General features: G+C 28.9%; 1 protein-coding gene across 1 annotated transcript in view; it reads right to left on the reverse strand.

Moving 5' to 3' along the window:
- Positions 1–12,217, reverse strand: part of LOC105620128 (voltage-dependent calcium channel subunit alpha-2/delta-3) — a 151,114-nt gene that overhangs the window by 24,366 nt on the left and 114,531 nt on the right. Inside the window, exons 18-21 of the mRNA XM_012201634.1 lie at positions 4,635–4,739; positions 4,377–4,489; positions 2,916–3,052; positions 2,678–2,850 (exon numbers count right to left, since the gene is read on the reverse strand). Of these exons, the coding sequence (XP_012057024.1) occupies positions 2,678–2,850; positions 2,916–3,052; positions 4,377–4,489; positions 4,635–4,739 (528 nt within the window). The remainder of the gene's footprint in view (positions 1–2,677; positions 2,851–2,915; positions 3,053–4,376; positions 4,490–4,634; positions 4,740–12,217) is intronic.

Consider the following 12,217-nt stretch of genomic DNA (forward strand, 5'->3'; position numbering starts at 1 on the left):
TATTTCACTACTTTGCGTGAAAAGTAGAATGGTTCTAGAGGAGGAGATATGGGATGAACCGATTAGGAGAGTATAATTATGCGAAGCGAGGTCCATCTCATCTTTTCCTGCTTGGTGCGCGCCACTTTTCACACAAAAGATCTGTCCTACCTCCTGCTTAGAGGCGCACGACTTTCTAGGCAGGAAGAGTACAATGTAGATCTTCGCGTGGAAAGTCGTGCGGGGGGGGGGGGAGGTGAGACGGATCTCTCTTCGTGTGAAAAGTTGAACGTTCTTAAGCAGGAGGAGGTATAGGATATTACTTAATATTAAATGTATATAGCAATGTGACATTATTTCTTAAACTTATTTTGTTAATATAATAACTATTTAATCAAATAACGAGCGACAGCTAAAATCTGTTGGAGATCACTCAAGATCATGACTTTGATAATATCAAGGTCATTGGAGTTTGGTCTTCTAATCAGTTCTTCAGTACTTGGTATAAAAATATTGGTACAAATATAATGCATATACTAAAATATGTGTAAAAACCATGTACAAAAAAAAATTAAAATTGTATAATGTAAATTGTCTAATAACATATCTGCAGATGATCTACTGTGATTCAGTTATATAAATTATATAGGATGTCTCTGACTTATGGAATCGCCTGTCATGAGCAGGTAGAACAGACCGAACTGAAACAAACCGAATCGAAAAGTCTTTTACTATTTTGTAATTTTCGTAATACTTTAAGAGATATTAATTTTTGAAGATAATTGAATAAATACGTATCCGCGCGGATTTTCGTCAAATATACACTCATCGGTATCGATCGCTTGTTACATAGGTGCTTGTGTTATGATGTTTAAGCGTCTATTACGTAATCCCCGCGTGACAAGACCGCAACCGATGGGCGTATACTTAACAGTAGACACTCGCTGCATGGACATACGCTGCACGTGCTTAATTGGTGATTTTTAGAAATTAATATCTTAAACAGTTTGCAAAAATTGCAAACTGTTAAAGAATTTTTCGACTCAGTTCAGTCCGCTCTACCTGCTCACGAGAAGTGATTTAGTTGGGGACATCCTGATAAAGAACACGACTGGCTCCTGCACACAGAACGCGGCAACGCTTGTCGCGCGGTGGAAATTATCGAACTAATCAATAATTCTATATTTTTAAATCGGCCTCACCATGCAAACCTTTTAGAAATGATATAATAGTACTTCCGCCGCGCGGCAAAAGTTGGATTGAGTTCAACTTTTGTTGCGCGGAAACTATATATCTATTACTTCCGAGCAAGCAAGTGATTGGCTATCGCGCCAATTTATGCTGCGCGGCAAGCGCTGCCGCGTTCTGTGTGTGAGAGCCATAACAATAGAGAGTTTTTGCAATAATGTGAATTCAGATACAGTGAATTTTAAAGTCATGTTATTATCCTTTTCTTAATTATTATAATTGCTAGGAAGACAGATCTAAGCATTCATCGTATCTAGATAAATAGCATTGCAAAAACTCCCTAATAAGTTTTATGTGAGAGAACTGATAGCATCTAGCGATTCCTACAAAGATGAATTCAATATTCATTTCATTATTAATTAATTTCATTATTTTGAGATATTTTCATTAATTTACAATGTGTAGTATTTCAATTTGTAGTATTTCAATATATCTCAGTGCATACAATACACAGTAAAAGATTATATATTTTACTTTTCATTTTTCTTTCCCATTTTCAATATCTCTAAGATTTATGGTATTTCAGTAATATAATTCAGTGTTTAATATCTCTGAATAAATTAGTAAGAATATTAAATGTTATTTTTGCGTCAGTTTCCATTATTTTTAAATTCGTCATTAATTTTTATTATTTTTAAAATTCATAATATCTCTCAGTATTAAAAAACTTATTTATGTTGAAATACTTTCAAAAATATTTTATTTTCATTTCTCATTTCAACAATTTCATTGTCGATTTCAATCATTTCAACCACTTCAATCATTTCAATCATTTCATTTTTTTCCATTAGGAAAATTAATACATACGAGAGGAATACGGAATTCAAAATGTAGTGAGATTCATGAGAGTAAGGAGATGTCATTGGAGAAATTATGTGGACAGGATGGGATCCGATGGAGTGATAAAATGAACAAGATCGGAGATCCTTATTTCCAGACGATTGTCCGGAAGATAGTCCAAAAGATGGGTACGAGAATTGGACCTCTGCTTCGAAGGAAAATTAAGAGAGAGCAGAAGAAATAGGACATAGTCCTAATAGAAGAGGAAGAAGAAGAATTAGAAAAATCATTTTAATATTATTATAATAAAAAAAATTATATAATTTTATTTAAAAAGTGGAGGTATCTCGTATCTTTCTGGTGTCTCTATAAAAAAAAATGTAATACTATCTCCATAAAAAAAATACGTTCCCTTCGAAACGATTCCATCTTTGTCTGTAATATTTTTCAGTTTTTTCTATATTTATCGAGTTATTGGCTTGTCATACTTTACACATACTGTGAGTCAGATAGCAATATGGCTGTCTTGTTGCTTGCTAAGTATATTATACATTGCTAAATATGTGTTGCTACCAGAATTACAGCAACTGAGTTTTTGTTAGCAACTTAATACATCCACGACAACATCACTATTTCGCTTTGTTATCTGGGTCATGTATAATTATTTTACCTATATATCCTATCTTGCACCAAAGAATCCATTATAGTTCCGTCTATCTCGCCGAAGAATTTTCCGGTATGCTCATGACGTTCACTTATAATAATAAATCCATTGTTATCTAGAATGTAACAATCGAGCTCCTCCGAGGCACAATTCTTTTTACATCCTGTCATTCCGGTACACTAAAATAACGAATTTACTCATATTTCATGTGATAATTATGCATAAAAAAAATACGTTTACTTACTGTCGAAGTAATATTCACAAAATGGGTTGCCAAAGATGAGTGTTGGAATTGCAAACCTACTACCACTGCTGGAGCTTTGTGACCTTTTCCGATGAATACAGCATGGGTGGCGGTGACGAGTGGATCGGTCGTATCGGCTAATAATTAAAAAATCATATAAATAATTGATACAACATCAATACGTAGCGACATCAGTCAGTCAGTTAGTTAACATCAAACAGTGAGAAAGGACAAATCTTTGGGAAATCTAGAATTACGTGCACGAGTCCTATATATTTGATTACACACATATATATGGCTCACATAAAAAAAAACAAAGAAATAAAGTTTATCAATCATATTATTCATATTGGCATAAAATTTCATTTTAAATTATGATGTCTATAAAGCATTTCAGTAAAAAACAAAAGGCCTAGTCGAATAAGCATATAAAAAATATCTCTAAATCAAATCCAATTTTGAGTATGTTACATTGTTAAGCTCGATAAAAGATTATTTTCACATTTCAATAAGATTATATCACATTTCAACTTGTTAAACTTATCCATGTAGTAATAGTAAAAAACGTCAATTTCAATTTTTTTTATTTTTCTACGTGAATTAAAAAATTTGACACACTTTTTAGCATATTACATTAAAAAAAAATTTTTTTAGATTTTTGACCAAAAATTTGAATTAAAAAAAATGAAAAAATTTTTAATGAATGTTTTTTATTGAAAATACTTGAGTACTGTCTTCAAAAAATTATGGTGAATTAATCCATGATGAATGAAATATGTCATACTCAGTCTTTTTTAAAGATGTGGAATATTGTTTCAAAAATTGAAAACCAGTTTTTTAATATTCTTTATTTGTATTTTCCCGGCAAAAATGTATTTAATATAATACTATTATATTTATACATACATTATTATAATTATATATACATTATAATTATATATACATTATTTTGAAATATTTTATACAACATGGGATGTATATTCAGAAGTAACCGATTTTTTAAATGAAATTATAATAAAGAAAAAAATATATTTAATATAATTTTTTATATAATATTTAATTTTTATAATATATTTAATTTTTTTTGATATTTAATTATTTGATATTTAATTAGTAATGTCGTTTGCATCAAAAAATTTTGGTGTATCTCAGTTAATATGTTTTTTTTTGTTGAGGGGCCACAAAGAATATTCGAAAGTTAAAAATAAGATCCACTTCAATTTTTACAAATATTTTAAAGAAATTTTATTATTTTTTTTATCCAACTTTTCTTTATTTACAAATGGTATGCAAGAAATAATTAAAGCTAGGAGCTTTCCATCAGGACATTTAGGCATAGTGTTTTCGACATAGTGTTTTCCAATAACGATATAACACAAGCCAAAAGGGAACTCTGTCGATGCGTGTCACCTAAAAACCTTGATGAAAAACATAAATTTATGTTAAAATACGCATATTTACCTGCGTCAAATGATACGCTGAAAACGAAGCTTTCCGGTTCTATGGAATGTTGATCTACTGCGCGTTTGTACCATGATGAATCCATAGCTCTTGCATGTTTTTCAGCGAATCGCCTGCGTGCCATTAATTTTGCAAGATTGGATAATAAATCATGTTAAACATCCATCGTTTTCCAAATTTTTGATTTAACATTAAACAAATACTGTTTTATAATTCTTAGCATTTATCCGACAGTTTTATTGTTAAAAATAAGCTCACGGTTCCTCGATGTTTCCGTCATTCTGTTGATGTTCGTGCCATCGCAGGAGTCCGCTCCTGGTCGCAATGAAGCTCCTGGTGACGCCGAATCTACCTTTGCCCTGACTGCAATTGCAAAACAAGCTATGTAAACTGTATTTTCAGTGGAACAGCAATTGGAACGCCATTGGTATTATTTGCATATTCAGTAGCTGAATTGCAAATCAAATTAATTGCTTTAATCGTGGCACATGGAGCGATTTCCGATCAATAGTTTTGAGCTTGCAACTTCTCTTCCGTCGATTAAAATACGAGGAAACAAATGCGAGATGAAATAAAACCGTGAAAACGCAGATTTGACGTAGCTGAACATTCGAGGGTCTTTCGTTAACGTACCTATTAATTTTGATGTTTTATAAGTTTGATAATCTGAATTGGAGACAACAATATATTTAAATATATACAACGATATACATATTTTAATATGCAACAAAAAATATATATTTTTTTAAATTTGCATTCAATAATCACAACGTTAATTGTATTGTATATAGAGTGTCTGATACGCGATAGTAGAATCAAAAAAGAAAGTAATTCCTTAATGAAAATTCGAAATACATACATACATACATACATACATACATACATACATACATACATACATACATACATACATACATACATACATATATAATATATATATATATTCACATCGGTTACATTTTTTTTATATGTTGTCTTTACAGTGTTTCCCTTACATTATAAGATTAATTTTTGTCTCAATGGCAATATCATAATATCATTTCATCTTTTGAATTTCGAGCTTAATTCGTTACCAATAATCAAAATAGCTAACTTAATATAATTATTCTATTTTGCTTGTTCTTATCTTATTTTTATTCTCGATAAATGATGGCCTAATTGAAAACATTACATATTTTTAACATTATAAATCGATTCTTTATGAAAATGAATTAATGTAACTTTAAAGATCTAATTACAGATGATGATTCAAAAACCTTTATTTTGTTTTTTGCTTGGACTAATCATATAAAAAATAGATAAAACATTATTAACATTCTAGGGCAAGCCTGCTACGAATGTATAACATAATAAGAACGTACAAGATAAAGAAAATAATGATGCAAAGAAAAATAAAAATAAAAAGTGAAAAATACAAAAAAATAGAGACACAGAGAAAAAATAGAAACGAAAAAATACAAATAAATAATAATGAAATTGCGGTAATAAAAATTATAATAATGATAATTACGAATAATAAAAAAAAGAGAAAATTAGTAAACAGTAAGAGCAAAAATGATTAAAAAATGGACTGGTTAAGGGGATCGAATTGAGTGAATTTGAGTGTCTAATGAATTCTCATCTTTTTTTTGGGTCCATTTGTTTTAAACGAGCAAAATCTTTCTGAAAATAAGGCGGGTACTCAGTAGAGTCAATCGATTGCTAAGCGTTCACTTTATTTCGTATATTAACTATGAAGATTACATTTTTCTGTTATTTATTGATATTAGAATTTAGATATTCATAATCTTGTCTAATTTTATTAAGGCTATAGACGTGTAGCAAATTAAAAAATACAGGAGCTTCTTCAACATTATATAAAATTTTTGTTTAAAAAGATGAATAATTAATGTTTTTGTTAGAAAAACTCATCTTTAATAATAAAATTAAAATGCAAAATTATTTAACCAAAAAAAACTGCAATAATAAACAATAATAGCATTTAATAGCAATAATAGAATTATTGCGTTTCGTGCGTCTGCATGATTGTCAAGATTTTAACTTTAATAAATTACATAAGAAATAAGATTGTATAAGTTACATAAAAAAGTAACTAAGTTATCTTTTTTGTTACTTTTGTTTTGCGTAAAAATTATCTTTCTTAATGAGTAACGGTAATGATAATTAAGTTATAATTTCTAGTAACGAATAACGAAATTTGAAAGTTACTATTTCAACACTTCGTTACTTTTAGTTCTTTCAGTGAGTAACACGTAATGCCGACAAGTTACTTTTCAAAGTAACTTTTCCAACTTTAGCACAACTTTAGCATTTAGTTAGTGTTATCGTCATAAAAAATTGCAACATTATTATCAAATTTTATTATAAAAACTAATGACACGAAGAAAGTGAAACGAAAAAGTAACTTTTAACAACTTTGAGAAATAGACATTATTATATTTTACACTTGCCGTGTTCAGTTCATGGAATGAATTTAAAAAAGTTTTATTTTTCACGAAATTACGCATATATGCAATATATAGGTAAATATAAAAATTGTGTCTCCAGTTTCTTGAAAAATTTTGCTTTTTCTTTTGTTGTAATTTACAAAAAAATTAAAAGTAGGAAAAATTTTCTAAATTGATGAAATAATATTAAACAATAATTAAGTATTATTTTAAAACTTGAAATTAATTGAATAAATCATGTTTTATTATCGTAGTCATTTTCAAAAATAATATTTTGAGAAAAACGTTTTTTGAAGGCATTTTGAGACATAAAATAATAATTCCAAATTTCGATGATTCTCAAATTTCGAACCAAACATTATAGATAGAAATGTTATAGATAGAGACAATATATAATCTCAGAAAAAAAATTCAAGTTGAGCGTAGGATTAATTTTAGAAATACAAGAAGTCAAAATGATAAAATTTATATCATTTTCAATATTATTTAAGATCCAAAAAGAAAATAATATTTCCTTGAAGTCTTTTTTTCGTCATTGGGCACATTCAACAATTAACCAAGCAAACGAGAATGAATTGAAATGAATTGAAATGGATTCAGATTTTCAGAAATATTGATTCACGAATGTTAAAATGAATGCTTTTCAATCCTGAATGCATTTTTATTCATTTTTTTAGAAATTGCATGCATCATATCTCTATGCCTTTCAATCTAACAATAATATTAGTTTTTTCTGTGCACATTGTGAATACTGTTCAATTCAAAATTTTGAATAGGAAATGCAGTTTTTCAATCCAATTGCATCCAATTGAATCTAATTAACTCCAATTGAATCCAATTAAATCCAATTACAAATTACAAAATTAAATCCAAAAAAAATATTCGCTATTTAAAATACGCATTCGGATAGAAAAAAATTTCAATCTTTATTTATTTTAATCCATTCTCATTTGCTGGGAAGATAAGACCGCCCAAAAGTTTGTACTTTTTCTTTGCTGTATAATTTGTACATGAACCACAGTTTGAGTAAAACATTGCATAAGCTATTTCTTATAATTTTAATTACCCAGCAAATGAGAATGGATTAAAATGGATTAAAATTTTTTTAATGCGTATTTTAAATCCATAAAAATGGATTAAATGGATTGAAATGGTCTGAATCCGAGCTGACACTAGTTTAATAATCGAAAAAAAAAAAATATTCATATTTAAAGGTACAAATTTTATTCCTAAGACATTTATAATAATTATACCTGAAATTAACTACTTCAAATTGATATTAAAAAATGCCTTAATTGATTGGGATTTGAACCTGGGTATCGATGTAGTTTCTCCTAGGAATGAATACATACAACTGAACAAATTCACGTGAATGTTATGAATAAGCGATAAAGTAACTTTTGGCTGTTATAAAATGTGAAGTTCACGGGAAATTTTTTGGCAAATAATGAAATGCTTAAAATGTGAAATTCTAGTTATTTTTTTAGTAAATTTTTTAGTAAATTAATATAAATTAGCTTATTTTTCGATCTTTTGGTCTGTTTTCTGTTCCTGCATTAGACTGCATTAGAATTCTCTCGCTTTCGATAAATATCAAATATATTTGAATATCGATTTGAAATATATATTTAAAATGGATATTGCGTGGATATTTCTCGTCATAAATGGTGCGAACGAAGAGAAAGAGCATGCAGTTGACAAAAACTTCATATATTAAGAAAATATTTGCGTGATGTTAAATTAAATATATGAGTAAAAAATATGAAGTGAATAAAAATCACATGAAAATTTAAAAATAAGAATTATAATAAGAATTATAATAAAAAATAGAGATTTATGAAACAGATTAAAAAATAATCTTTTTCCATTCAGATGAAGATTTCTCCGGAACAATTTAGGGTTTGTGCTATATTCTCCCATACATTTTTCTACGAATTTTAAATACATATTGTTTTTTTACTACATACAATTAAGAACAAGAATAATGAAATAACATGTTTTTATCAGTCCTCCCTATGTCTCTGAGAATTTCGCGATATTCTTCTCCGCACAATATCCAAATTTTTTGACCTTATGTTTAACAGCATTTCCTTTTGAGTTACATTCATTGTTATTCTCGATTATATGTATAAGGAAACAACAAATAATGAATACAATGTGATTTCCTATCAAAATACGTATGTACGTGCATACATATCGTACATACATGCCGTAAACACTTGTTACATTTTCATAAATTTAAGAGAAATGACATAAATTCGTCTTATGATCTCACTTTCTCGTAACTTCCTTACATCTGATTTCACTTTCTCATAATTTTCTTACATAATCATTAAATCTGATATCATTTGAAAGTGAAACTTTTCATGTGAGATTGATAGGTACGAAAAGTGAAAAAATGAAAGTTTCCCTGGGACCTCTGGATTATGAATCTTCTACGTTACCATCACTTCTTCAATTAATAAATGTGTTATTCATTCTCTACTTCAATCAACACAACTAAACTAGTAACGAAATTATATAGATATAATAAAAATATCATCATTTAACAGATATAATAAAGTATAAACAATTTACATTATTATGGACATATGTAATTACATTACTACTCCGGTTGCACCAATGTTACTTTGACTTTAAGCAAGACTTAAAACTTTCTCTGTCTTGTTTAAAAAAGAAAAAGAGACAGAGACAAAGAAAGTTTTAAGCCTTAAAATTTAAACAACATTGGTGCAATCTATTCTAGAAATTAAAGAAAATAATTACATATAGGGTATACAGCGAGATAATAATTTGGATAAGTTAACAGAAATTGTATAAAATTTTGAAATTGTATAAAAAATTGAGATCGCATATAATGTATTTAATAAAACACAAAAACAACATACGTTGCACCAATAATATAAGAATTAAAAATATAGTCCAAACATCATGTTTATATAATAATAGCAGGTTTAGAAAATGATTTAAACTGGATGTGTAATAAAATATGTGAAAAGATAAATTACAAAGAGACACTTCAGGAGTCCATCAGACCGGAATGTGGCAAATTAGAGTAAAAATATGTTAATAACAAATAATAAATAGTAAATAATAAATAATAACAAATAATAACAAATAAAAAAAAAATAACTAGGTGACCATATACATATAAAAGAGAGAGACTAGACTAATGTTAGTTTCTTTAAATTTCTGTCTTTAAAGTTTTTTCTTTTTATTCATAATAATGGTAAATATTACTATTTTATACTTATTATTCCTACAAAGGAAATAAGGAAATACAAAAAAAAAATCATACAAAAATAAAAACAGAATTAATATATTTTTCGAATAAAATAAAATGCATGTCTCTTCATTGTCAAAAATCAAAATTCTTCAAAAAATTCTATAAATATTAACTTAAATTAGTCGTCAGACTAGTTGTTAAGATTACATTTGTTCTTAAAACAGTTCGTTTAATAATAAATAAACTTCACAAGTAATGTATCATAAATGTAAACATAAAAATTAGTATTAATTTCAATGCTTATACGAAATGTCTTATTTTAATAATATTATGAAATATGATAATTAATTGTAATCTTATTATATATCTAATTTAAATAAAAAGCTAACACATTTTTTAATATGCAGATTAAAACGAATCACATAAAGTCTTTAGAATGAAAACAATCATAAATTTTTTAAAAACTTATCCTTACTTATAGTTTTAAGGGCTATCTCTATAAATATACAATATACATTAATTTTTAATCGCTCTCCTCTTTTAAACTATTTTTAGAGTTCCAATTAGAATAATCACAATGACTGTTATCACAATAATCTGAAATTGACATCAATGAAATGTTATCTTCGTTAAATATTACATCTGAAGACGTCAATTTTACATCATTAATGTAATAGATATAATCTTCATTTCACACGCTAAGCATTCTTTGTGTGAAGAGCGTCATCTGATAAATTGTTGCGAACATATACTAATTTATTCTCTCAGTACTTCGAAAAAGTACTTTCTTTTCTTTGAATGAAAAAATCAAAGTCTGCCCATGATCTTTCACACATACATGAAGTTGGATGTAATTGTAGTAAACAAACAGCAATTGATGTAATAGGTTGGTGAGGAAAATATCCGTACCATTACACAATCGGTATACATTTAGAACTAATTGCATTGTTACGTCCAAACCCGTGGAGATTTTAAAATTATAATCCTACTGGAGAGAAGAGGAGCAGGAATGGTGAGGGTAGGATGCGATCAGATTTTTGTCTCGCAGGTATCTGCACATAAGCGAGTACCGCGAATCGAACGTACCTTTTTCATGCTCGCCTCGGATCAACGTCTCGAAAAGACGCTACGACACCTGTTTCCTACGAGCAGTCCGAATTTCGAATCAAGGAATCTAATTCCTTTAATTCGGGAATGGACGCGATCTTTGAAAAGGGCAAGGTTAAACGATTACAAGGTTTTTAGGGTTTTTAAATTAAAGAACGAGAGAAAGATGTAAAATTATTAGTATTGTTCTTGACCATTCAGAAGATAAAGAAGATAAAGAAGAAAAACAAGATTATACTTTAATAAATTTATTTATTGCGAACTAATTTACGTATTACAGATTGACGCGATAATCTTTATTAATTAATTAATATTTGACGACTATTTAACAATCATTTAAATTTTATGCATGTTAATTGGATTAAATCGCCAAAGAATGAAAGTTCAGGACGAACAGAGCACAGATTTTTGTTCAGTCTATTTCTTGGATAATAACGGAAGGAGGAAAAAAATTGAAAAAGAATCCCATCGGAATTAAATAAGGGTTGGTGGAATCTGGAATAAATACTGGAATACAGGAACGGGAAGGTTGGCTGGTAATTTCATGCCGGATTTCGTCTGAATTGAAATAATAAGAACCGACCGTAAAGGTCCCCTCGGGAATAGTCCGCGGGAATTGTCTGACGAGTGATTCAAACGAATCACTCTCTTAGATGATAGGATCTCGGTGATAGTGAAGGAATTTCTTCTAGGAACTCCACGCTCTGTGGAGTTCGTCGGAGACGGAATTCCTCTGGGAGAAAATGGGATGGAGATGACGGATAAATCGGGTGTCAGCGGAGGAATATCAGGCAAAAATTCATTCCGAAAACGCGGATGAAGGAGATCGAGGAGGTGAAGGAGTTCGAAGGAAAAGGAAGAGATATCACTTCTAAGTTTAGGTAGAGCCGGCGAAGCCGGTGATGGCGAAGATGGTGGAGGCAATGCGTCCTCAGTGATTCCAATTTCCGAGAACCCTCAAAGTACTCCCTTAAGCGACACTATGGTTTAGGATGGGTTAGGTTTCGCGGTAAGTATATGAATATATATATATATATATATATATATATATATATACTATA

The sequence above is a fragment of the Atta cephalotes genome (assembly GCF_000143395.1).
Source record: "Atta cephalotes unplaced genomic scaffold scaffold00024, whole genome shotgun sequence".
Classification (NCBI taxonomy): Eukaryota; Metazoa; Arthropoda; class Insecta; order Hymenoptera; family Formicidae; genus Atta; species Atta cephalotes.